The 27,432-nt window shown below is 45.0% G+C and overlaps 1 protein-coding gene across 1 annotated transcript; it reads left to right on the forward strand.

Annotated features, from left to right (window-relative positions):
* The first annotated feature begins 22,026 nt into the window (after window positions 1–22,026).
* Window positions 22,027–26,949, forward strand: GMNC (geminin coiled-coil domain containing). The gene is made up of 6 exons (XM_075157695.1): window positions 22,027–22,128; window positions 22,243–22,365; window positions 22,931–23,093; window positions 23,197–23,282; window positions 24,657–24,773; window positions 26,305–26,949. The coding sequence occupies exons 1-6, from the start codon at window positions 22,027–22,029 to the stop codon at window positions 26,947–26,949; spliced, it is 1,236 nt and encodes a 411-aa protein (XP_075013796.1).
* The last annotated feature ends 483 nt before the right edge of the window (window positions 26,950–27,432 follow it).

A 27,432-nucleotide genomic window follows, 5' to 3' on the forward strand; every position in this document is an offset into this window, starting at 1 on the left:
TTAGTCACCTTTTCTAACTCATCGCTGGCAAAACCTCAGATAACATTAATGCTCCAGCTATCACCACCTTTAGGATAAGAAGTGGCAAACATTGAACAAATTAAGCAACACGACACCACACAGCTGGATAATCTGCCCTTCTTTTGAGGAGAAGGGGTGAAAGTTAACCAATTAATCTTTATGAATATGTAGATACAACAGTACCAATGGACCATTTAGCTCTACAACCTGTCGTCTTCTGCAGCCAGTAGAGGATGCCCAGGAAAGAATGCAAGAGCAGGGCACTACTTCAGCCATATACTTTTCTAGTCGCGAGGAATTTGCAGCTCAGGAACTTCTAGAAGCATTGCCTTTGTATTTAGTACTAGCAATTAGTGCATTCGTAGGACTTCTATTTTATCCCCAGCAAAGAGCAGCCCTCTTTACTGACCGTAACAAATTGCAAGACAGTTCACCACAGAGGGAGATACTCGAAACTTCCCATCACAAGTGAGAGCTATTCTTCCCTGAACTTAAGCACCAGAACAAATCAAACATGACAGATATCATTTGTACTACATATTAGTGCACTACAGGAAAGCCAGAGCCACTAGTAATGTGTGCGCTTTATAAAAAGCTCCAGCACAGACTGCATAGTTAATAGGAAAGAAAGGAAGCAATAAGGAATTATTTTTATGCAATGATTCTGATCTTCTGTGCAGCCACTTGGAAACACAGAATTGCTCTGCAAGTGGCAAAATTTTGAAACCTGGGTGCAAAAGAAGGCTGCTCTTTTAAATAGGGAAAGTAGTGTCACCTTACCTAGGAGGTACCTGACCCCTGAAAACAGATGCTTCTGTCTCGGGTGAGCTGTTCAGGTCCACACACAAAGTCACACAGCAGGGAAGTTTTGACAGAAATAACGTTCTTTGGGATTAACGCCTGTCCCCAAAATTGCAGGATGACAGCAAAAAGGGACAGAGAAGAGCTTCCCTTGAGGACATAGATGGGCTTTGGAAGGGCATTAGACATAAGCCAAATCTTAAGGGGAAAAACAGGTCAACCTAAGTGTGAAATAATCTCAAAAGAGGTTCTCCCATGACAGACCTGCAGTTAGGAATTGACTGTATTTTACTTCCAGCAAACAGAAGGAATAAAGAGTCAGCGGTTGGGCACAAGTACTGCATGCTACTCTCTGGATGATCTCTGTATCTGACTACCAAGTTCCAGAGGTGCTTGTCCTAGCACGGAAAGACCCTGTCAGGCATTTTACTGCATCTCAGCCACCTTCTCCTTAAGAGAGGAAGTTCTGCTTAGTGGGAAAGAATTTATCACAGGCATCTTAGCAAAATGCAAGAAGAGAAATAAGTCTTTAGTGGATGAAGGGGGTAGATCTGAGGTCTGTATACCTTAAACCTTAGCAAGTACACGGCTTTGCCATGTCCTTCACTGCCACAGGTCTGCACGCACTGCCAGCCCTGTCCCAAAGATCAGCGGCACTAGTGATGCAAGTCTCATGAGTGGAGTACCTCAGTAGCTAATTAGCACAGCTACACACTGTCTGAGCTGAAGGTGAACACAAATCTTTTTCCTCATCCTTAACCATCAGACTCCACCTTAGTCACATAGATAACGCGCTCCCAAAAGACTACGTGTTAAGTCTCATCTGAATTTTAAGCTGCATGTGGGACTCAAAGCAAATAAACTGCTGTTGAATATTCTTTGCCTCCAAAGGGCTTTCTATTAGTCCTCAAGTTCTGCTTTTCTGCCCTTCTTCAGGTTCAGCTATCCTACATAGATCTGTTTCTTCTCACAGCCTCTGCAGCTTGTTACCTTTAATTTGTACAATCTTTCTGCAGCTCTGTCCTAGACCTGCAGAGCAATTTCAAAGATGCCAGCTCTCACAGATCACAAATACTGCCATATTGGTCTTAAATTCAATGCAAGATTTCTTCTAATACTTTAGCTCATGTATGAGAAAATTCCTTCCCTCCTTCTGCTCCTCTCCCTTAACTTTCAGGTCCTGCAACAGGTCAAAATATTTCTCTTCACTGAGATCCACTTGTTTCAGGTGAGTAAGGAGGAGAAAAAGGAGAAGCAGCTCTTCAGAGGGCTGGTTGCACCTCTGTGTGCCGGTCCTGGTATCACTCAGGCATGCACAGGCAGTGGGGGGGCAGAGTCTGACCTTGCAGGTAAATTATTTTGTCAGGCAGCTCAGCTGACCAGCTGGCGCTGCCCAAGCTGCCCAAAGGGAGACAACGTTGAGATCCCCGACACTTCCGTACTGACTGCACAGCTCCCATCTCTGATGGGCCAACAGTGCTTTGCACTGCTCAATTCTTTAAAGAACAAATGGAAAACTGTCGAGTTAATGGGGAGGTTTTGTGCGTACTAATTATAGCGCACAAAACCCCATTGTCTGTGTCCAAGGCTGGGTCACACTCTGTTGTTACAAAGCTTTTGTAACTCTACTAATGCCTTTAATATAAGCTCCTATTAATTGTATATTCAACTTAATGCCTAAGCTCAGTGCTACTGGATTGCACTAGCCAGGCAGCTGACTGTAATTACAGTGTGCTTATGGTGTGCTTAACCCGCATTTATAAAGCACGTTAATTCTCATGATTCTGTTTTAATTTGGTGCAGGATTGACAGCCTTTTGATTTTGCTCCACAGATCAGATCTAGCATGAGCAGCAGCCAGGTGAATACACAGTGCTATCCATCTAACGTGACTCTCTCTGGCTCTGGAAGGAGGTGACACGGTGCTTCATCCTTCCTTGGGTAACTGGAACTGCACTATCCCTCCAGCTCTCTGCAAGTTGTCTTTTTTGTTGTACATACTGGCTCATTAGAAATCTTTATTTCCAAAACAGCCACCCTGTTAGAAGGCATAAACAGGAGCCCAGGGCAAACAGGAGTCCCTATGATTGCCACAGCCACGGAGGGATCTACAGCCTTCAAAACAGAGTTCCCCTATCCCTGAAGTCCCATAGTTCCAGGCCACCATGCAATATTTCAACAATTCCAGAAACTAGACGAAGTATTTCCTCAACTGTTTCAGAACAGTTTTGGACTGTATCTACAGATGACCATAGATAAGGGAAACACCACTTTGCCTATTTGCTTTTTTGCCTATACTGAAAACCTCAGAGAAGCATGGATAAAATCCAGCACGTTGCATAGATCTGGAGAGAAGCCAATCCCTCGTTTACTCAGTTGGCCGTCAGCCTGTATGAATTGCCATTTTTGAATGACTTAAGAGCACTGAGGCATACAGGTCTTCCTGGTGCTATTGCCGTGAGTTATAATAGGATTAGGGTGCACACTACTTACGTGCTAGAGAGGACAAGACGAGGGTGGGCCACACAGAACTGAGACGTGTTGAAACTTTAGGATGATAATTGTGTCTTGGCTGTATCCAGCAGCATCTCCACTTCCCTGACACTCCAATTAGCAGGTAGCTCCTACCTACAACAGTTCTCCTGGCTAACAAACTCTCTTCGCAGCAGGTCCTGTTTCACCTTCCCTCCCCCACACTTCTCATGGTTGTTCAGGCAATAATAAATAGCAAATCAAGAAAGTCCTGTGGGGAGACACTAGGAAGATCAGTGATCTGGATACCATGAAAGAAGAAGAAAGTAATGGGGTATTTGCTCTGAAGAAGATTTAAGGAAGGTACCAAATATGGAAAAGGCTGCTGAAAGAAGAAAGGGAATTAATTTTATGTTCAAGGAGCATAGGACATGAAGCGATGGACTTAAATTGCAACCAGGATGGTTTAAATTAAACATCAAGAAAAACCTCTGCAAGTAAGAACAGTGGCATGCTGGAATTGGTTGGCAAGGGATCTTCCATTCTTCTTTTTTAAGAGCTGGCTAGGCAAACACCCATCAGGAACAGCTTAGGTAAAGAGCAGCTCATTTTAGGGCATACCAACAGGCCTAATGACTTCCCAGGATTTCTTAGAGCCATCTTTTCTGTGATTCTTTTAACCTTTATATTACCTTTCTTTGCGTGTCTGACTATTTCTCTCTTATCAGCTTTTCCTTTGGCAAAAATAGTTTTAAATGGTAACATATGCTCTTATTATACAACTTCATGCCAATATCCAATCTTTCTCTCATTCCCCTCTTGAAAAAGATATAAATAAAATCCCTCTATTTATTCATGTAAGTACACTGATAAATATTTTCAATCAAAATATTCTTTGAAATAAAATGAACTTATGTACAAAATCCTAGCTTCCAAAAAACTTCACTTTTTTAATGTTAGGTTCTCAATAAAAAAAATCATCATTTTAGAAGACAGTTTTCAGCAAAAAGGACTTACTCTCTGATTTATCTTTTCACAAGAAAAAAGTAACTCCTAACTTGAAGTAGTGATTGCAGTGTTCCTTTTATTATTCCTTTTTGCCCTCTCCTGCATTAAACTCTCCATTAACAGATCATTTTGGTTTCTTTACTTTTAAAAGATGATTATGTATTTTTCAGAAAACAAAGGCAACCAAAATATATGGAAAGTGTTTATATTGTATGCTAGACCATTGCCCATGCATACGAGCTCATGTTTAAACACATGCACCAGTAATAATATCTCAACTTTACAAATTCAGAACCTGCTTAATCTCCATTTAACGAAATCCAAACAGGGAAGCCCTCTGTCCCCAAATGCTGCTCTGCCTTTATCCCAACAGGCGGGCTCGGGGCTTCTCTGGAGATGTGATTATTGCTGTCCAATTCTTTGCCTTTCTCTCAGGGCCACTCTCTTTATGCAGGATGACTCATTAGCCTCCATCCCCAGCAGGGAGCTGACATCCAATTAACCAGCCGACAGTCCTCTAGTGGCTCCCACTACCCCTCTAAGGCTCTGTTTACAAACACAGGCTGTTGCGCCCATAAGGGAGACAAAGTTGAAAGTCCCCCTGCCAGGCCAGTTTGTTCAAAATCTTCAGAGCCCTTTAAACAATACCTTTGTAGGGTAAAGATCAGACATATTGCTTGCAGCAGGATGCAAGTCATCCTAATGGGTACATCTGCGTTTGGCGGGAAAGGGAGCAGCAACTGGTATCGAAACAGGAGCGTCATGACACAGATCCAGGTTTCAGCTGGGAAGCCAAAGGATATTAGCAGACAGGGAAATATCATTGAATTCTGTATGGGAACACACCTGAAGAGTTTGTCCATAGCAATGTAAAGCTGTCTCAGACATAGAAATAGGCTTCTGAGTACAAAATTACAGGTGTAGCAACATTTGTGCAACCTCTACACCAGGAGACTAGTCATTTTATTAACTCACATCAAAAAGAAGCTCCAAGTCCCTCACACACTCAAGCAGACACACAGTGTTACTTGCAGAGAACACAGGTTTTCATTTTGCAGGGACTCACTACAGAACATCTCTGCCTTTCACCTCTATGTGCTGGTCTCATTCGTTGGCACTAGGAGTTCTGCTTAGATTTTTTCCCCTTTCAGCCAACTCCAGAGAAAATAAGGTGCCCAGAAAACTATGATCACTGCTACCCAATTTCCATTTGGCACCAGCTAAACCAAGTAACTCTTCCTACTCAGATACAGGTCTGCCCTGGAGCAACAACTTCCAGCTGAAGTCAGAAAAGCTTCTCCTAACTTGGCAGCTAGGATATGTCCCTGGCAGCAAGTCTGATTTGGACTTCAAATTCACATGTTCCTGAGTATTTACAGGATTTTTGGATCATGATCTAAATCCTAATATTCACCCCCAGCCCCCTTTCGAGTTAGGTACAAAACCACTGACTGATCCAGACACTTTCAAATCTGAGCCCAGTTCTTTGAATTTTCATGAACATGGTCTCATCTTTTGAAATAATCTGCGCTTGCTACAAACCAAAACAGTGGCTGTTTTTCACAGCGAGGAACGATGATGCTGCCTTGAGAAGGTCTCCACTGTTCCACGCTGCTTTGCTGGGTAAGGAACGGAGCAGACATGGACCCTGAGAGAAACAGGGAAGCACCAAATCCTAGTTCTTATTTCCTCCAAAGCTGCTTTGCACCATGCAGACACGCTTATAAGGTGTTATGCTGGACTTAAGCGCTGCTTCCTTCAGATCTCTCTCTCACACTATTAGAGTGATACAAATGAGAATTTAAGCCTGAGCATTTAGTCTCAGTTCTTTGTCTAATGTACATGTCACAACAGAGACGCTGACATAAAGATCTCAATAAGAAGTAACTATTCCTATCTGGTTACATAGCAGGCAAAGCTTTCAGCCAGAGAAGGTCCCCACTGGCAAGCACAAAGCAAGGTTTTAGTCAGAAATCCACTGTAAGAGTAGCTTTAATAGCCTGAGAATTTATCCCTCCACCTCCTCTAGATGACTGTTAACTAGAGATTAACATCTCGATATCCTGAATCTGTTGTACAAGTTACATCAGTGCTTCCAACCTGCAGCAGTGCCGTCAGCCAGGTGAGCTCAAACCACCTTCAGCAGCAGCGTGAGAGCAGAGGGGCCTCTCACGTTCTGGTCCCCAACTCACCTGCAGCATCCTCTCACAGGAGGTGATAAGAAATAGCTGAGGGACAGGCACTTATTTAGCCTCAAAAGTAATTTCTGCTCTAACCAACTAACCACAGTTTAAAGCTCAGCCTCTGCTAAGAAAAGCTATTGCTGTATCTGCATGAATTGTATTCCAAACTGTTGTGTACAGATTGATTTTACCCACTAATTAACTGTTCTAACTCATTACATTATAGGAGCGACAATGATAATTGCCATGTGCATCGTGGTATGACATCGTGAGCCAGCCAGCACAGCAGTGCGTGACAATGTGAGCCGTGTCACTCTGTCCCAGGCCCTGGGCTGTGCTACAGCTGCAGCCTGGTCATAGAAAAATTAAGAGTCCTTTCCAAATTTAGATCATGCTGCCCAGGACCTGGCCCAGGCAAGTTATGAAAACCTCCAGGAACGGCAATTCCATAGCCTCTCTAGCTTATCGTCATGTTGGCTTTTTTTTTTCCCCCTCCCCTCATATATAGTTGGAACATAACTTGTCCCAGCTTTTGACCATTCCGAGTCCTTTCACTGTGCATGACTGAGAATAGTTGGCCTCTGTCTTCTCTATACTCCCCCACAGCAGTGGGAGACTGCCATCAGACTCCCCTAGCCCTCTTCTCCAAGCTAAGCAAACCCAGCTCCCTCACCCTCGTGTGCTCCAGCCTCCTGACCAGCTTAGTGGCCCTCCTGCTAGATTCTCCAGTTTGTCAACAACTTTCTTGCACTGTGAAGACCAAAACCAAAACTAGGTGCAGTACTTCAGACACAGCTTCACCAGTGCCTAGTGGAGGTCACTAACCATCTGCCTCAACCTGCTAACTGTGGCCTTGCTAATGCATCCCAGTGTACAGATAGCCTTCTTTGCCCACTTTTGCTTTGGCTAAACAGTCATAAAATAACCCATTTGTGACTGTGTCAAATCATTTATCCCTGAAGTTCTTTCTGCTGCCCATTATTAAAATTGCTATCTTTCTATGCTCAGCATTTCCAGTTAAGCAAACTATAAGAACCCTAAAATTGTTTTTCAAGTCTGGACAGCAATAAACCCGCTCTTCCTGGAGACCATGTACGCCTACGAAAAAAAAAAATACCCTCTAACTACACTGTTCTGAATCCTGTGCCATAGCCCAATTCACTTGTGAAAGACCAACAGATGGACAGAAAGAGACACTCTCCTCCCCCCTTTAGCTGGTATCAATTCCCATTAAATACTCTCCTGTGTCCAGACTATGCATGCTGACCACTCAATGCAGACAAAATTGCAATCCACCTTGATGAACTTCCTAACAAGTTCTGTGTGCCTCCCTCCTTGTCCCTCTACCAGTCTCTCTCTCTCTAATTTTTCCTCTAATTAATTCCATATTAAGCACTGAAAATCTGCAGGGTCCTCTCAGACATCCCTTGTCCCTTTCTGTAGGGACCCTCCAGGTCCCCAGTGGTAAGCCCACTGGTAAAAAGCTGACATCTGTGCGGCAGCTCACAGGCTGCAATTTCAGGTATAGCATGTGTTGCACCTTGAACTACCGTCTCATTTCAGACCCCACCATTGAGACCAATTAAGTACAGAGCATGCAAGGGGCCGACCGAGTGTCGCGTGCTGACTATAACCACAAGGACTTAAAGGCCACAAATCTGTTATTACCAAGCTGTTCCTGACAGCAGCATGCTGCCTCCTAACAAAAAGAATAGATTAGGATCAATCGAGTCTCCCTCTGGCTTGTCAGTGGGACTTTGGACCACACCTTCCACCTAAAACTTTCCTCTTCTCCTTCTGAACACCTAGGCAGCTCCAGGCTAACAAGGTGGCTGCTGAGTCAAGCATGAGCTGAACCATATGTTCATAATTAGTTAACTTCTTGCTTTGTCGCTAGAGGCACTATCAATAAATCAGTGACAGCCCGTAGTGGCCTTAGGAGATGCAGCGAGCCACCTCCAGCCAGCATGGAGCCCTCCCCTCCACACGGGCGACTGGCCATATTTCATTCCAGCCGCGGCATTGTGCGGTGAATTAACTTTATCCTCAATTTAAAAAGCCAGCATGAAATCAAAAGAGACTTGAGAAAAAGAATAAAGAGAAAGAAAGAGAAGAGAAGAGGAAGGGGTGGGAGGAGAGGGAAAAATCCGAGGAGAGGGAAAAATCCTAGCAGGTCCACTCAAAAAAAGAGTCTGGTGAGTGACAGTCCACAGGGATGGCCCCTCTTAACCCACTGCTGCAAGGCTGGTTGTTGGCAGCACATTAACTTCCAAAGCCATTCTGCCTCTTATTCCCCAGCACTGTGGTCGAAGGTTTCTTGTTACACGCAGAAGGGGGGACTGAGCGATATAATTGTTTTTAAACCAGTCAAAGGTATTGTTAAGTAACAGCCTAGATAGCAGGTAAAGCGGAGCAAAAGCCCACAGCGCCAGGGTGAGACAGGCTGGCTGGAAACACCGTCTCGAGGTGAGCGTGCTGCACGCAGCGCTGCGTTCAACTGCGTACTTGAGCAAAGGGTGGCATGACTAGGGTGTATCTCGCAAACAACCCAATCTCCAGCAGAGTACATGGCGGTCATCTGTGCTCAGTGCTCCGCTCTGAACCTCAGGAGATGCAGTTATAAAAAACAAAGAAAAACAAAACAAAACAAACAATTTGCGGTTTTTTTTGGTGTATGGTGTGTTGTTTGTTTGTTTGGGCTTGTTTTGTTTTGGTTTTTGGTTGTGGGGTTTGTTTTTTGGTTTTTTTTTCTTTAAACATGAGTGAAAAGAGCAAGTTAGAATAGGTCCAGTGATGGTCCAGACCTAGGTATGTCACACTAAAAAAAGTTCTTGTGTTTTCAGTTTGTTGATACCAGCTTAAGATCAGATATTCCCCCTGATTTGGGAAAGCACATGGCAATAGTCACACTGCCTGATATTCAGCCAGGCTCCCTACAGGCAATGGAGCGTGCTGGAGACTTCTAGAAAGCGATCCACAACACTTGCATCCAGAGCCTGCCTATCCTAAGGTCCCCGCACCTCCATGGACCACAGAGTCCTGAATATCTGAATACTACCGAATATCACCCACAACTAAATGCTGAAATGGTTGCAGTTAACTGCTAGTGCAATCATTCCGCCTGCCTGGAGTTTTAACTGAAACAAACTCTGTGTTTGCAGTGCTCCCATTGGCAATTTTTATTTGGTTACAGATGCACTTGAAAAGGTTGTTGCTGTAAGGTGGAGGAAGAGCTATTGTCCTCCCAGGGCTGATGGAGCCTGTGAAGATGCAGCCATGAAAGAATCCCTTTCCCCTGTTTCTGCTCTTTCTGCACCAGCCTCTCATCTCTGCCAGCCCTGGCCCTTCAGCAGTCTTCCCAGGCTGCTCCACTACTGTTCTTATCCCACCCGCTTTCGTGCTGCCTCCCATAACTGCTCCCTCCTCTGAGAAAGGCTGCTGTTGCCCTGGCCCCTCCAGTCCCCTTTGCAGGAGAAACTGGCTGCTCTTGCTAGCAGGTTTCTCTCTTCTTCTCAGCCTACTCTCCATCACTGAGGAGGCACTTTGCCTCCTCCTCTGCAACAGAGCTGCTTAGATTTGTCTGTTCACTTCTCTACTGTGTATGTGCACACATAAATGCTATGAAATCAAATCAATCAATCATCCCTGAGGGGCAACTGAGGCTCAGGCAAACCCTAGAGAAGACTGTATGCAGGATGGGATGGCAAGTCCAGGCTGTACTTCTGAAAAGTCTCGGAAGCTGCTGCCTAATCTTGGAAAGACTCAACTCCACAACCATCTTTTCAGGATTCAGGAGTGCTCCTAGCCACAAAGCCACAGGCATGCCTCAAATCTCTTGCAGAGGATGTGGAAAAAGGAATTCAAAACTTTCTGCAGCAAAAAGAAAGCAAGAATAACTTCATAGCCCAGTGGTCAGGATACAACTCCCAGGAAAAAAAAAAACAAAAAAAAAACAAAAAAAGAGAACTCATGTCCTGCTTCCAGCACTGTTTTCGATTTTACAGTAAACATTTACTGGATAAAATCCATGAACTGCTGCTAGTGCAGAAATAAGAGCCCAGTCCCTCTCTCCCAGATAGGTGCTTTAACTAATAAGTTGGAGCCCTGGCCTTGTTTGAGTATTCCCTCTTTACTAGGAGGCTCTTCTACTTCATTTTGATGCATTTAAAAAAAAAAGCCAAAAAACCCTATGGATGTCTCCTATGTAATTTTAGCAGAACAATTCTAAATTTTAGATCATCTGTCAAATCTATTAACCGACATTTCCAGTTCAGTCCAAGAAAGGGGAAAACAATTATTTCAGAATTCTTTCCCTCACTGCTTCCCATGGCCACCTCACCGCCACTGATTCTTTCTGTAACATGATCTCTTCTGTCACCAACACACCTGAATTCAAATCAAACAGAACATTTTTCTGAAAAAGGTTGATTTTTAAAAACCTGGACATAATTAAAAATCAGACTTCTAAAAACCACAACAAGATAAAAGACACACTGTTAATTTTAACAAGTTCCTTGACCTTTTTGTTTCACATTAAGTAGTCTTGTCAAAGATCCCTCATCCCTTTAGGGAAAGCAAAACAAAACCCCAAACAGAAACAACCACCAAGAAAGATGTCTTGGCTATGATTATCATAGCCAAACTCCCATGCTCAAGAAACTTCATTCAGCTTATACACATGCACATTTCAGCCGCAGATGTTCTGTTTTCCTGTCTGGTTGCTCTTCAGTGATAAACACAACTTTATTCTTCCCCAGAGAAAAATGAAATTCACCTAGTCCACAGAGTTTGGAAAGCATGTGGAAATATGGATGCTGGTACGTCAAGAGTACCTGGCCACTGATGAACTCCTTTCAGGAAGGGAGGGCTTGGCATCTCCACCCCGCTCAGTCTGAACGATAGCCCAGCAGGTATAGCAGGGGCAACGTGGCCAAATGACTACATCAATACAGCAGGCGTATATGGGCAATATTAACACCACACCCACAAGAAAGAGTACTCGCTAACTGCAGACCCTAAGAAAATGATGTTTAAATAGAAGCTGAATTCTATATAAAATATAATATATATAATATATAAAACCACAAAAATCTAACTCTATCAGTCTATTCCTTTATTTTTTCAATGGCATTTATAAATGAACTGTTAGATGAAGTCTTTAATAGTAACTGCTAGTAGCTTCAAGAGACAGTTCAGTGAAATGCAGAAATGGACTTTCATGAAGTTTTTTTCCAGAATATGACTGAAAAGAAGTTACTAAATCTTTAATCATTATCAAAATATACACTTCAGAACCTAATTTTAGAAATCAAATCTGCAGAATCTGAGCACACAGCTCCGTGCTACCTCCATGCTTTGTTTTTTTTTTTTTCCTTATAGTAGAGATATTCCAGAATATTAAAAAGTTGTCTTAAAGCTCAAGTTTCTGGGGCTGTATTTACACAATTACCTAAGAATGTCACCTTAAAAAGCCTCAGAAATGCAAAGAAAACGCCCACCCAGCAATTCTTTAAAATTCAAACTTTGGTAAATCTAACAATAAGAAGCAAAAAATGTAAAAAAAAAAAATATTATTCTATAGTTTGTCTCAAGACTCAGGGAGTATAATTTATGTTATTTTAACTCTTTACACAGACAATACTGATTTTAGTATCAAAAAAAGCTTTTTTCATTTTGATTCAAAAAACAGGCTAACAGCAACATTGCTCCCGTGAGGGCAAATACACAGATTTACATCATTAGACAAAATTAACCAATTATTTTGGATTTGGAGGATGCTGGTGAAAGAATATAAGCTGTGGGGGGGAGGGGTGGGGGGTGTGGGGAGAGAAAAAACCCAAAACAAAACCAAAAAACAACTAGAGACCTGAATTTATTAATGGAAAAAATCTGGTGAGTAACTGTGTTCAGTGAATAAATGAAAAACAATTGCCTGCTGCTCCCAGGCTGTCCCAAATCCAAACCAATCTTTTCCCAGCTTTAGTATTTGGAAATACCAGAATTTTCTTACACAGCGCCATCTCAGATGGAGGGGAAGCAGAGCCTTATGCCTCTATATTGCTCAGTTCCCCTCCTCAAAACTTAAACATAATTGTAAGAACCCGAGTGAAGGCTCCCTGATTTACTCCGCTGAACAACCTTCTTGATTTGCATGGGTGGACCAGAGGGAGGGAGCAAGCCCTCTAGTGTCCACCTACTGCACGTTCCTAGAAAACACGCTGACATCCAGGAATGCATGAAAACCAGAACATTTTCAGCAATAAGCTATCCCTCCTAATTCACAGTACCAAACCACATCTTCAAAAGAATAAAGTCTATAACCAGTGTTAGTCTTGAAAATAAAAATACCAGCACTTACTGGTATAGCACTGAGGTATAGCACTCAGTCAGAACACCTAACGTAGTATCTTCCTCATCATGAATTTGGTATACAAAGACATAAAAGTGAATTGTTGAAGGCCACCTTGCAAGCCAGTAGCTGACCCAGACATGAGCACTGTAGAGCCTTTCAGTTTCCCGGTGAAGTATTTTGTTCCGTGGGGCCAAAGCTCCTTTATGCCTGATGCACCAGGTATGCTTGACCAGACTCTTCCTTGTAGACTCGTATCTCCTGGGTGCTGGAGATTACAGATAAGTCTAAGCCCTATCACTAAACACAAACTCCCTTCAAATTTGAGGAATCACAAAACAACATCCAACAGCGAATAATAGCATCCAAGATTAAATTAGCTCATTTCAGATGAACCTGCAGCTTTTCAAAGAGTAGTACACTTTCCACCTCTAAGAGGGAAGTCAGTGAACATTGACCTGAGCCAATGAAGGTCCCAACATGCATGTCAGGAGGCTGCTGAGCTTCAGTGCTAGCCGCAGATGACAGACCAGTCATTGGGGGAATCTGTGGATGGCAAGAGGTCTCATTTCTGTCTGAGTAGAAAGAGAGAAAAGAGAGAACCAGAACAGAACCCACTGGAGCTTCTGGGCAGCTCAATAGCTGCTATTTAAGTCTCTGTTCCTTCCAGTCACATCAGGACACAAGAACCTAGAGCCAAGAGAAAAAGCCTCCTCTCCGAAGCCTGCTCTGGGGCACCGTACTAACCTTTTCTTTATTTCCCTGCTGTTCTATTACAGTTTGCAATAGGATTGCACAAGTGTAAAATTACAGTAAGGCATCGATGCATCCTGCTCTCTCATCCAGGGGCAGTTAAAAACCAAAGTTTTCTCTTGTTTCTTATTCACTCTGAGGCCTTTTTACACTGCTTTGGCACAGTACAAGGCTGCCAAGTGGATGCAAACCTCCCCCCCACCCCTTTCACCTCCAGGATAGCATAAAGTACAACTGGACAAAACAAAACAAAACAAAAATATCCTGTTCGCAGTTATTCTCCACTGCACATCATTGCTACAAGGGAACCCACGCTGCCATTGCAGTATGTAAACTTTTGCTTAAAATGAAATTTCAGCAAAAATTCAGGGGAGAAAACAGCTCTGATGTGTTTTGAATGGAATTCTTCTTTTAAAAGGCTTTGGGATTTGGAAGACATTTACTCTTTTAATCCATTATATCAAAATCATTGACAAAATCACAATGAAACATTTTGTTCCTTCCTAAAAACAAAAACCAAAGAGGGAAAAAAAAAATCTCTCACAGAGAATTAAAAAGCATTCAGGTTTCATTCCAACGAGCTGGGCGTCAGGACCTCAGCATTCTTCAAGAAAAGAGATTATTGTCTCCAGCCAGCTCTGGTGTAAGCCTGTAAAATCCTCTGCCAATCTTTTAGATGAATTACCAGCCAACTAATTCCTTTTCATCACCAGTTCATCGAACACTACCTGCACGGACTAGGAGCTGGAGATTTTATGTATACAGAGTTGTTTTAGTGGAGTATCTCCCTAGTGACTTACTGTTTTAACTCAGCCTTTGAATAGTGTGCACAAAAACCTTGACATCTTTCTCAGCTCGTGACAACAACATCCTTCACCTTCTGACCCCCGACACATTTCCACACATCCTGGGATCTTTCTTTCATTATTGATTAGGGAAGGCAATGCCATACAGCTCTGCAATGAAGAGATGCCCTCACATATATTTACTCAGATCAGAGATCGCTGCCAAACCTCCCAACTGCCAGCCAAGAATGGAAAGTGCCCAGCTCTACACCCAAGGAGAGATGGAAGGGAGCCAGACTGCCAACTCCTGAGCACCAGCCAAGAGGAAAAGCACTATTAAATAGGTGAAGCCCAGTACATAGGTATTGGCAGCACGGTGCACATTGGAGGAGCTCACAGGCCAGGTTATGAAGCAGGCAGATGCACGCACCAGTGCCTGATTAGACACAGGGCCCCATTCAGCTCCGCATCTGGTCCCATGAAAATTCATCCCAATTTGGATGAAACCCGTCAGCTAAGCTTTTCTGGCAGGTTTCCCTGCAAAATAGTTTGACTTCAATAGAAAACACCATGGAGAAAAACACAGCTTTTCAGCACACCGGTCTTTCTCCTGTACACTCAGCAATTTCCCCCAAACCATGATAGTCAACACTCACAGTCAAGAGAAACTGTTTCTATCATCTGTCATTTAACCAGAAGGGACTACCTCAGTGCATTTGTTTAGACCGCTGAATCACTCTTCTGTGATGAAAAGTTACTTAGCTGCAGCATGGCAACTCAGTTCAGTGGTACCCTCTGGATGGAGGAACATCAACATGAAAGTAGTATGCTGCTGATGCCAGACCAAGAATAGGCTTCGGTTCCAAAACCACACCAAGCTTTATGTTAAAAATCCCACCCAATTAGCCCCCAAAACTCATGGAAAGTTTTCTGTTCACAATTAATATTGCTTTCGTGGAGCCCAGTGGTCACAGCCAAGAACAAAGGGACTCAATTGGCCAGGGGCTATGTGAGTACATTTTTGATTACACAAATGTAAAATCTAAGCAGACACACCACTCTTGATTGATAGATGAGCAACTGAAACACAAAGATGCAGAGACTGACTTGGGTCTATACAATAAACAGGTGACAAACGTGAGGTCTGAAACCTCAGAACAAGTGCCACTATAAAACTGTATAAGATCAGACCCAGGAGTAGAACATATTTCTCTTCCATACACCAATCAGACTGGCAACAGTAACAGATTCCCACCCGTAGTTTTCAGGAGAACCCATCAGCTTGTCAAAAGCCAGACCCAAGGTCGGTATCTCTTCAGGAACTCATTTTTTATGATACAATTCCAGCCGCTCAAAAGGAAAGGGCAAGACATATGCAATACATAGGGACTGGGATGTGTTCTGAGGTAACTTGCCTTTAGGATTCTAAACCAGTGCAATTAGTGTCCTCTTCAGACAGAGGATCAATATACCTAGTACAATTAATGAAAATATTCAAAAGAAAACTCCAGAGTGATAAAAAGCATTATTCTATTTATTTTAATACCACAATGCTCTCACTCTCAATGACATTCTGTAGTAGTGAATTCTATAAACATACTCTGTGCTACATAAACCCAGCACTTTTTCCATTTGTCTTTCCATTTCACGAGATGATTCCTCATTCTTGTATTTGGGGGTGTAATGAACTGCAGTCTAGAGGGCTGTGAAAAGATCAATGGTCACCCACACTGATGAAAGATAAAGTCTATCTACTAAAGGTGTGTTAAGTCAAGAAAATAGAAAAACAATTACACAAAACCAGACAAAACCAGCATAGATCATTGTTTATAAGCACATCAAAATGGCAAGCACAAGGGATGCAAAAGAAAAAGCTAAAGTCCAAAAATGGCACAAAGCCACAAATCTCCATGAATAAATTTAGATCAGAAATTAGAATAACATTTTGAACAGTCAAGGAGTAAGAAGCAGAACCAGTGTCACAAGAGAAAGCATTGGAGGGCTGGCACTGAAGTTTTATGAACCAACTGCTTAACTAAAGCAGGAGACGGGACGACCCAGAAGTCCCTTCTAGTCCTAGATCTTCATGAGTAGCTATCTGTGCTTTACCCAACAGATCTCTCTTCGAAGCAGGGATCTTCTGTCCCTTGTGAAACAATGGTTACATCCACAGGAGAGGATTAGCTGTTAACAGAACAGGGGTGATGACAGATGCGTGAGCACTTGCGCACAGAACACATTGCACACATAGATGCCACACACGTTATTCAAACATACTCCTTACATATTTCATCTGCAAGGATATTCTATACATAAAACAGTCACTACCTATGTATAAAATCTTCAACTTTTTCAGATAAACCCAAAGCATGGCTACAAATCTATGGAACTCCATTTTTACAAGAAAATGTGATATGATTATAATGTGATTTTCCAGTTCAAAATTAATCCTGTCCAGTAAAGAATATCCCTTCAAAATCTTAATGTCTGCATAGGGAGATAATGAGTTCCTTGCACAGTTGCTACCCAGAGGATAAATGTGGAAGATGACCACAAATCTGGAGGAATAAAACTTCTGAGTGCCTTGAGCACCTTGCGACACTTTCTAAAAGTCCACAAATAGTTTCAAAGCAATTAAAGAATAACTGAATGTTACAGATATTCAGTTGGATTTTCATTATTCAATTTGAGCCTACATAGTACCACACACATACAAATCAATGAGATAATATCCAAATTAAGTTTCTAGATCACTATAAAGTGTTAACCTTTTCCATACTGCTGCTAAAATACAACTTATTCCCTTGAAAAAAACAACCCTTTCTGAACACAAACAATTAAGCTCTAGTAACACCAAATTCCCTTCTAGGGATCTATCAGGGTTAAATCTCATCCAGTGTGTACCAGAAAACACAGAAACAAAATCACGTATACCTAAATGCGCTGTGTGCCTTCATTTCAAACCAGAAGAAAGCATTGAAGCCACCACAAGAACTGGCCTGGGTAGGATAGCCTCTATCCATTGACTCACCACTCTTGCTGTGAGAAACTGCAGGTAAACCCAGGAAGGTCTATTATAGCTTTTCCATCTTGAAGTCATCTTTTTAATTTGTTTGCTCCTAAACACTTGTGAAACTCCACAGTACCAGACAGTAGCAGCACAGGAGAGCTGGAGCCCAACAGCACTGAAGACTCAGTTTGACTAACTGCATTTTACAGCAAATGAAGTCCACAGGTGTATTTACTGCCAGCTGACAATGATTTCAAAACTAGGAACTGGTGTGAGAGAGTGATGGAAAAGGTAAACATTACCCTGAAATGTAACAGGAAGAGATAAAAGAGATAAAGATTTGCCAATGCTTTTCTCTAAAACATTGGTGCATTACACAGCAGACCAAGTAATTTTGGTCATCCATCTGAAAAACAGGTTAATGTCAGATAGAATATTATCTGAGATGGGTTCCTGCGGTGTTTATGTTAGGGGAAGATTGTAAAAGAACCTGCCTTATTTGACCTAAAAAGAAAAGGAAAAGACAGTATGTGACAGCGCTCTGCAAAGACATCGAGGCTAAACACTACAGAGGGAGAAGACGTGTCTAAACTAAAGCAAGAGTTTGGCACAAGGACAAAAGGGATTATACCTGCTATGAATACATTCAGACTGGAAACTAGAAAGTGTCTAGCCATCAGAGCTAGGAGTATGGTGTAGCCTCACAGTGGGAATAACATAAGGAAAATAACCTAATTAGCTTTAAGAGGGAGATTGAAAAGTTTAAGAATGTCTCAACAGCAGGGGACTGGATTTGGGAAGTGCCTTTTAGTCCTGTGTTCAAGGAGGAAGACTGATCAGAGAACAACCAGAACCTGTATCTGCATAAATTTCCATTTAGAAGCATTCTTGCAAATTAGTCTCATCAGTCTTAAGTAATCAAACCTTTAGTTCACAAACATCGTGAGAGATTCATGCAAGTGCCAGATACCTGTGTGTACTTGACTATAGGTTAATATCTGGAGTTACTAAGCGAGCCTCTCTTTCGCCACTGATATACTAACCATTCTTAAGAGGGATAAGAAGCACTGCAGCAGCAATATGGCAGAGTAAGTGAAGAGGATTTGGGGTGGGTCTGGACACCTGTGCAGGTGTTAGCATGAAAAGTAACACACACTGTAGTAAATCCGGTATAAAAGTTGAATTGAACTATTTGTAAAAATTATTATTTTTATTCTGTGTACCATTTCTTCTGAGAGCCAGTTCACAATGGTCCGAACACAATTTTAGGGCCATTTCTACATAAAAATGAGTTAAACCAGAAAAATCCAAGTTTGTTGTTGTTTTGTTTTTTTTTTAATCTGAAGTATTAGCTTCATCACTGTCATTTAAACATGAGAAATCATAGAAATTACTGAAGAAATTATAGGTACAAAGAACACAGAATTAGCACACCACAATACACGTTAGTGTGTTCTCAAACTTCAGAAAAGAGCTGCTATGACACTCAAAGTGAAATCCTATCTCCGCTGAAACAATACTGCAGTCTTGATAAACATTTCATCCCTGAACTTTATTTCCAAATAAAGAAGTGCATCATTAACTACAACAAGCAGTAAGAGCTCTGAGAGGGGCTGCTTCAGATGAACAGGAAAAGAATTAGCAGATGATTGTTACCTGGTTTTGTTTTACACTATACATTGATGTGTAATTGCTACCATGACTTGAAGCTCTTCTATCACTGTGTGTGACAGCCATGCACGATTTTGCAACATCAGCTCTTGTCTCTCTTACACCAACAGCATCTGACTTTCCTTGACAGAAAGTCACTCAACAGTTATTTCCCCAAACCTACGAGGCTCTTGGGCTCTGATTTGGTGGTCTTTTATCCATGCACCATCTTTCGCTCCCCAGCATAGAAAACATGGTGAGTTGACATTAATTCCTTGAACTCAGAAAGCAAAGCACTGTCAAAACCCAAACCAAAACGATACCAGCTCTGCGGAAGCAACAATGCAGCGACCACAGGTTTTCTTCATACCTGCTTTTCACTACAAGTGTGCCCACACTCCTCCCACCACTTCTCAGAGGCAAATAGCATGCCTGAGCATACAGAGCTCTGCCAAGAGGAAGCGGAGACAGAGCCACCAGCATTGTGCCAGGCAAAGGGCCCTGTCTAGCAGCAGCCATGAGCCTGCAATGCTCCTCCCCACATCCACACCCACACAGTGGGAAGGAAACTTTGCCCACTTGTTGTCCCTCCCTAGACACTTCTGAGTGCTTTTAGACACCCAACTCTCCTCTCTCTGTGGCCGCCCTCTGTCCCCTGAGGGGTGAGCTATGAGGTGATCCAGGGGCGCTACAAGGGGCAGCACGGCACCCCCTGCACAGGGGATCCATTCCCTTCACCCACCAGGCCTCGCCACCGCAGGCTGCTCTGCACCTCCCTCCACCCCACCCAAGGCCAGGCAGGCACCTCCCCAGGCTGCCTGGAGACGCCAGGAGAGGGGCCATGTGGCTGGGAAAGAAGGCGCAAGGCAGCCTCGGCCCAAGCAGGAAGGAGAGGGGAACGAAGCTAACGCCCGCAGCCACCATTTCTTCCCCCTGCGGTGGGTGCGGGCGCGGGGTGATGACGTCGCCGGGGCCGCTCGCCTCCCCCAATGGCCGGGCCCGGCGCTCCCGCGCCTCTGAGGCAGCCCCAAGATGGCCGCTGTCTCGGGCGGCCCCAGGCCGAGGCCGCGGCATCTGGCGGGGCTGCCGGGGCTGTGCGGGCTCTGTAGAGCCGTTGCGCCTCGCATGGGGTTGCTCCGGGCCCTGAGGGCTCCTCCAGCCTGCTCCGGGCTTGCCTGCCTGACCGCCCGGCCCTGTGGAGGCTGCCCGGCCGCCTGCCTGTCTGCCTGGCCTAGAGCCTCCCCTGCCAGGTGCCGGCGGCCTCGGGGCTGCGGCCTGTCCCGGCTTTACCTGGCTCCCCCGGGCCCTTCCCTGGCGTGTTACTGACCCGCCGGGCCCCAGGGTGGCCGTCCTCGCCTGGCGTGCGTGCCCGGGGTGAGGGAGCCACCGCTGCCACGGCACCCCAGGAAGCCCCCTGAGGCAGCCAAGTAAAGGGCAAAGGGGCTAAACCAAGCCAGGGAGGGCTGTGCTGGGCCTTGGTGCTCGTTGGCAGTGTTTCATAGAGCTTGTGTTTCTTGTCAGCCAACAGATGTGACCCCCACACACAGGCACGCAGGAGAGGGATTGGCACCTGAAGAGTGTGGGTTATTACAGCAGTTATCGAATGTACTGTGCAGAGCTGGCGTTTAGGAAAGCGAAAGGGTGACCCAAGACTGGGTGCGGTGTGGATTTGGAACGTGAGCCCTTTGCAAAATACCTCTGTTGGAAAAAACGTAATGAAGGTGGGAGATGGCAGTGATTTAATTTGGCATAGCTGCCGGTTTACCTTGGGCAGCAACTTAGGAAAATATGCCGTTATAAAATAATGGAAGGCAAATGGCCCTCTTGGTTTGTATTGTCCCTGAGCCTTGCTAACGGCGTAACAGCACTGAGCATCCTCCAGGAGAGAAATGAAAGACCATCGCATATGCCAGCCTGGCCTGCCTTCGGCCCAGCCTCACCCTCGGCTGGCTGCAGATTGTGTCCGCAGGCAGGTCGGGTTACCTCTCTGAACACCACTTGCCAGGGCAGGAGGCAGAATCCTGACTGAACAACTGCTCTGCTATTAGCTTTATTCCTACCATCCCCTATGCTATTCAAAGACAGACTCTCAGTGAAGAATTGTTTGTTTTGATTTTTTTTTTGGGGGGGGCGGAAACTCAAGCCTATCCATGGATTTTAATTGCTGTGGAAATCTGATGTGAATTAGGGGTGACTGTATACAGACAATCTCTTTCACACACCTGTGTATGGCTTTTGCAACATTACCCTGTATGATAGTAAATCTTACAGCACTCACAACGCATTTATATCCTGAGCTCTTCTCCTGGAAGCCTGGGGCTTGACAGGAAACTAATTCCCAATAAAGTGAGACATTTGCAGGAGCTTGTCATTGCAGACTGTATTGTTCAGAAACCTGCATTTTCTTCCTCAGAACTGTCCACAGAAGTGCTCTGAATCATATTTGCTTCCATGCACCCCTGGGAAGCCATGGAAAACCCACTCCCTCAGCTAGGCATGTTAGACAAACTTGCTTCTTCCTGCTGGATTTTACAACTGCAAACAAGGCTTGAAAACAAAACAAAACAAAACAAAACACTCGCCAGCAATACCAACAGCCCTGCTCTGAACATGTGGGATGCTTCCTTGGATCCCTGCTCATTTCCTGGAGTGAAACTCAGACACACCAGTTCAGTGCTGTCCTGAAGTGTGTGGAGGCTTTTTTTTTCCTCCCTCTCCTTCTTTTCTTTTCCCTCCTTCCTTGTGTTGATTTGTGGGGCCAGAATGACTTTGATTTCAGCAAGTTTGCTGTTTATTCACGTCACAAGTTTGACAGCTTTACACCAAATCAGATTGCTGGGTTTCAGGAGAGCTCTGAGGCGTCACTGGGAGCTCCTTTAGATTAAACTCGCCTCCTCGGTCTCCCCCCTCTCCCCCTCCTTCAGAGCCATTTAAACCTCGCTGGGGCTTTAACAGAAACGTGCTCCCAAGACCTGCATTTCATTCTGCCACTAACATGGTAAGTGCTCTTTGCATTTCTCTCGACCTGGAGGCAAAAGAGGAGAAGCTGGTCTCTTTGCCTTGGGGGCTTGCAAGGAGGTTTTGTGCCCTCTTTAAGGTGGGGAAGGAAGAGGGCTCTCCTCTACCTGCAAGAGCAGTCTCTGCTGCTGTGCCTTCCCATGGGTGAGCAGATTCCCTGCTTGAGGCTCCAAGTTCTGCCGTTGCCTTGCAGAGATTTAGAGCTGCTACAGATGGGGCTTATCTGGAGGAGGGAAAAGGGGTGAATCCGGAGACAACCCCAGGCTTTGCTGCTGTACGGTCTGGGACTCCTGCAGAACTGCAGGGGCAGAAGAGAGTGCGAGCAGCCTGGAGGTGACTCTGCTGGCTTTGTGCTGCTTTAGAGCTGAATCAAGCGCCCAAGGTGGGAGGAACGGACTGGCCAAGGACAGCCTGGGTCCTCCCTTCACCTTAAACCCTCTCAGGACCCTAGTACTTCCCAAGGGATTGCAGGAAACTCGGCCACCTTCCTAGCATACCTCTGCTCGGAGCCCCTCTGCTGCGGGGGGCTGCGGCGGGGGCGGCACTGCCCGGCGCTCAGCGGAGGTAGCAGGGCGGTGCGGTGCCAGCCGGGGAGTGGGGGGGTCAGGGCTGGGAGCTCCCACGGGGGCAGGCGGCGCCTGCCAGGGGCGGCCGAGGCTGCGGGGCTCCCCTGCGACAGGTACCTGAGCAAACCCCGGCCGGGGCAGGGGCGGGAGGGGAGCGCTTCCCCGCGGAGCCGGGACCGGCCCGCAGCGCTGGGATGCTTCGCGGCGGGGCCGGAGCGGGGCTGACACTGCCTCCCCTCGGGGCCCACGGCAGCCCGGGGAGGGGGGGACACCATCCGCCGAGCCACCCATCGCCACGGCCCCTTGTCTCCGCAGAGCACCGGCCGGCCGTGCCCGGAGCCGGACTTCGCCGGGGGCCCGGGCTGCGCCTGCCCCTGGTCCGCCCCCGCCGGGGTTTCCAAGGAGACCTGGGCCGCCGTCTGCGCCGCGGAGCCGCCTCCGCAGCACGGCCAGGGCCGGCGGGAGGTTCGGCCGCCGGGTAAGTGCGCTCCCGCCGCCGTCGCGGGGCGGGGGGCGGGGACCGCAGCGGGGCTGGGCGCGGAAGTGGGAGCGGGCTAACCCCTCGGGTCTGCTCCCCCCAGGCCAGTTCTGCACCCCGCAGCTCGGTGCCCAGGACGCGGCGTGGCAGGGAGACCAGCTGTCCTCCCAGCTCTACAGAAACAAGCAGGTAAAGGCTCCGCGCCCCCAGCAGCCTCGGTTTCTCCCCCCGAGGTTCCTGAACTTTGTATCATGTATCGCACCTTCTGGGTTGGTTTATGGCACGACCCCCTCTCACTGGCGTGGATGTGGGAAACGGTGGCAAACCGATTTTAGTGGGTTTTGTTCCTTGCTTGAAGTATTTGTCTTCCCCATGTTGTCCCGTGAAGCTGGAACAACGGTTGTGGGGTTCCCTATTCATCTCTCCCCTCTTACAGTGTGTTGCACCAGCTGCCTCGGTGCTAGAGAAGACCAGGGGCATGATCAGAGAGTTCCTCAGGCTCTGATGATGCAGAGCCTTATGCTGTTGACTAAAAATACATAGCGTGTGTCTTCCTGAGTCCACCAGATTAACATCATGAGCACTGATTCCACCAGAATTTCCTACTTATATGGAGGATGAACCATTTTGACCAACAACCATTTCCTTGTTACTTCATTTTCTCTCTTCTTTCCTTTTTTGTAAATCCCATCAAAGGGGCATTACAAACAGATCACTCTGATCAAATACTTGGAATGATATTTTGACACAGTGAAGTGGAAATTCATTTACTAACTTGAAGGTCCCTGGAATCAAACCCTAGTTCCAGACATCAGTGTACTCTTCTTTCTTTGGCTCTACCTCAATCATTTAAATCTGTGCTTTTCAGCCTATGGTCAGCAGATGCCCGGGGTCCTTAGCAGAAGGTCCTTTGTCGTCCTAAAGGAGTCCCCAGAGTTATGATCAAGAGGCAAAAATCTGTCTGCAAATATGTAGATTTCCCATGAAAAAGTGTTAGGCGTCTGCAAATCAAAACATACCTCTTCAGCTCTTGGGACCCGTGATTATCTCAGCTCTGTATATGTACTGGGACTGGCACAGTAGGGTCAAGGATTGAGGGGATCACTGAGTACTGCTGTATCATAAAGAATGGCAAGCTGCATCTTCCTTTTGCATTCTACCCCCATAAATTGTTAGCCTGCAGCTCCACCATCTCCTTTTCCCCACTAGCCAACTATAAATGGGAATGAGAGGGGTGCAAAGGGATGCTTACTGCCGCTTCTGGAGGAGATCTGGCAGCTGGGGTTGTTCACAGGGCTACCTGTAATTCTCTTCTGTTATTATTCCATGGTTACAGGTTTTTTTGGAGTAATCTTCTCAAACACTTGCTAAAGAATAAAGGAAGTCAAAAGTGAAAACTGAACAGTCATGCCACTTAGACTTACAGAGACAAGAGGCTGGAGGGGGTGGGTTGAGTTCACAAAGCAAACACCCAGGTCATCAAATCCAAGCAGCCTGTACCATAGGGCAATTGCTATTAAGTTACAGAGTCAACACCTATTCATCAATATCTCTATTTCACAGCTTCAAGATACTTTGCTTCAGAAGGAAGAGGAACTTGCTAGGTTACATGAAGAAAATAATAATCTCCGACAATACCTGAATTCTGCCCTGATTAAGTGTTTAGAAGAAAAAGCCAAGGTATTGTGTTCAAACCTGTTGTATAGACGTGTGCAGAAGAAATGTGTTGAATAGGTACATGCCATTAAAATACGTGCAAATTCTAAGAGTGTAGACAACCTATTTAACATCACAGAGCTGCCGAATTGCTGGTCATGGGTCTAAGGTGATGGTTTCCCCCAGGAATGACATCCTATCAGATTCTGACTGTGGAGACAGTATAGCCCATGACATAATTAAGTTTAGTTTATAAGTAAGTTAGCTATAAGTAAGTTAAGCTTATAAGCAAGGTAATATTATTCCATCTAAAGCTTTTTTCAGGGAAAAGTTCAAATTTGAACATATATTTCTTGAATGTGTCTGTTTTGTCAATTGTCCTTTTGATAAGGATTAATTTTTCCTTTTTTTATGTTTTGGGTGCTTTCTGTTTTATGTTTTGTTTTGTCACCTTCCAATGATACGTTTTATTCATTTACATTAGAAATACTGATCTTCTAATTTTTTTCAAATTTATTAATTAAAAAGTTGTGTGGTTTTTTTAAAGGTGAAATACAAAATTAAACACTTCAATGTTGGATGAAACATTCTGCTAAACTAAATGTAAAGGTTTTTTTTTAATTAAATATTTTGATTCCCTGTCTCCCTTCCAAAATAAAGATAATTGTTTCTTGTCGACTTAAAGACATTTTTTTACTATTCCAGATTTGCCTGTGAAACCAAACTATTAATTATTTGCTCAGCTCTGTGGATTGGGCATGAGGTAAAAAGGCCTGTAAAAAAAAGCAGACTTTTATTTTACACCCTATTCCGAGTTGACAGTGTGGCATGTCCCCCCTCCCATGCCAAGACCTGGCTTCTGGCAGTAGAAAAGGTCTCCTTCAAGGGGCACAGCAGGGAGACATGGCCACCCATCTATGTCACATGGAGGAGAGTCCAGTGTGAAACTGCCGTGAGAGGTGGCTGAGCAGTGAATTCATGACGTGGTGGGGAGCTTCCTTGTTATTCCTCCCTTTATTTGACCATCCCTGGATGCCTGAAGGGCTCTTGTCCTGGGATAATGGCAACTGAGTTGGATTAATGAGCTCAAAGCCACTCAAGTCTGCAGCTCCGAGCTCCCCTGGCCAGGATCACACCTGCCCCAGTATGACTTACCTTCACATCCTCCCTCTTTGTCAGGCTGCCACATTCCCCCCCGTACCCCACTCACCTGCCAAATGCTGCTGGCAGCATCAGCACAGAGGAGTGCCCTACAGCCAGGCAGGAGCTCTCATTTCACGCCGTACTGAATGAGAATGCGATCAAAGCACAGGCTTTATTGACGTTGTCAAATTCTTCTCATTCAGGGACTGGGTTGTTGCAGAAGTTGTAAAGATACAAAATAGTTAAGCATATCCATACGTTTAAGCACAGGGTGAAAGAAAAAGTGTCTTTCATAAGGACAGTAGTAACCATCTTGCCCATCTAAAATCTGAGATCAGAAACATGTTGCTTCCAGGTAACTAGAAATTCAGATTTTAATCTTTTCTCTCCACCTCATTTTTTTTTTTAATAGAAACTGCTATCCTGCCATGGCCAAAAAACCTGTGCTATTCTCAAAAGCACCAAGAGGAGATTAAAAGAGGACCACTGCTTTGTTCCTCAAGAAACTCCTCATGCTTCCAAAGTTAGAAAGAACCTCTTTAATGAATTCACTGCCTGTGAAGAACAAGCCAGCCCTGCTGTGGACAGCTGGGTCTTGCAGACTTTAGGATTAAAAGATGTCAACACCATTGATGAAACTTCAGCTAACTACAGTGCCCTGCCCTCAGACCTTGGAAAAGACACATACTGCCTGAGCCCTGGTGAAGCAGTAGGCTATGACCACAGTGAAGGAGTGGCAGCAGTGTATAGCTGCAGCCACGTGCCTCCAGCTAACAGCAGTACCCATCCATGCAGTGAGGACCCTCCCTTCCTTCCTCAGTTTTCTTCAGCACCATGTGTCTCCTCATCAGTGCCAAGCATTTCCTCCCTCCCAGCCTACGGGTTGCCTTATTTGACTGGTGATTTGTCACCCAACAAAACAGAAGTAGCCTTCACAACATCTCTAAGTCCTCACCGCAATGTGAAAACGCACACCTTCCACCAAGGACAAGCCTTCGTGCGCAGGGATGATGATGGAGGATGGAGATTCACCTGGGTGCCCAAGCAGGCTGAATAATGCACCTGCATCGAGGGTCAGCCATAGGGGATGTAGGAGACAGACACTTCATCTGGTGCTTGAGACAGGTTCAGGCATCAAAAATGAGCCCTTCTGGGCTCTGTTAAATGCTACTCTGTCACCTACCCACTCCTCCTTCCCTCCCAGATTTTCACAGGTGTGGCTCCAGATCGCACTTGGACAATTATCTGCCCCAGGCCAGATGTACAAATTGGATCCACCTCTCTTGTGCCTGTGTTGAGATACCTGCTTTTACTTCCTTCATGGTTTTTCTACTATCAGCTATTCCTTGTTAACTGGTAGTTTCCAGGCTGGAGTGCTTTCAGCTTTGATGATCGCTCCCACATACACCAAACTGGAAAGCATTTTGGGAATACAGTTTGGAAATAGCACATCTCTCACAGATATCCACAGATTACAAAGGAGCATAGGTTAGAGGCTGAGGATCAGCAGTTTCTAAGTGATTTGTGTCTCTCTTGGCTA

The sequence above is a fragment of the Calonectris borealis genome, chromosome 9, assembly GCF_964195595.1.
Source record: "Calonectris borealis chromosome 9, bCalBor7.hap1.2, whole genome shotgun sequence".
Classification (NCBI taxonomy): domain Eukaryota; kingdom Metazoa; phylum Chordata; class Aves; order Procellariiformes; family Procellariidae; genus Calonectris; species Calonectris borealis.

Coding starts and splice junctions, on each gene's coding strand:
- GMNC (XM_075157695.1), top strand. CDS start 22,027: ATGGTAAGTGCTCTTTGCATTTCTCTCGACCTGGAGGCAAAAGAGGAG. Junction 22,366..22,930: donor AACTGCAGGGGCAGAAGAGA/GTGCGAGCAGCC, acceptor TTGTCTCCGCAG/AGCACCGGCCGGCCGTGCCC. Junction 24,774..26,304: donor GTTTAGAAGAAAAAGCCAAG/GTATTGTGTTCA, acceptor TTTTTTTAATAG/AAACTGCTATCCTGCCATGG.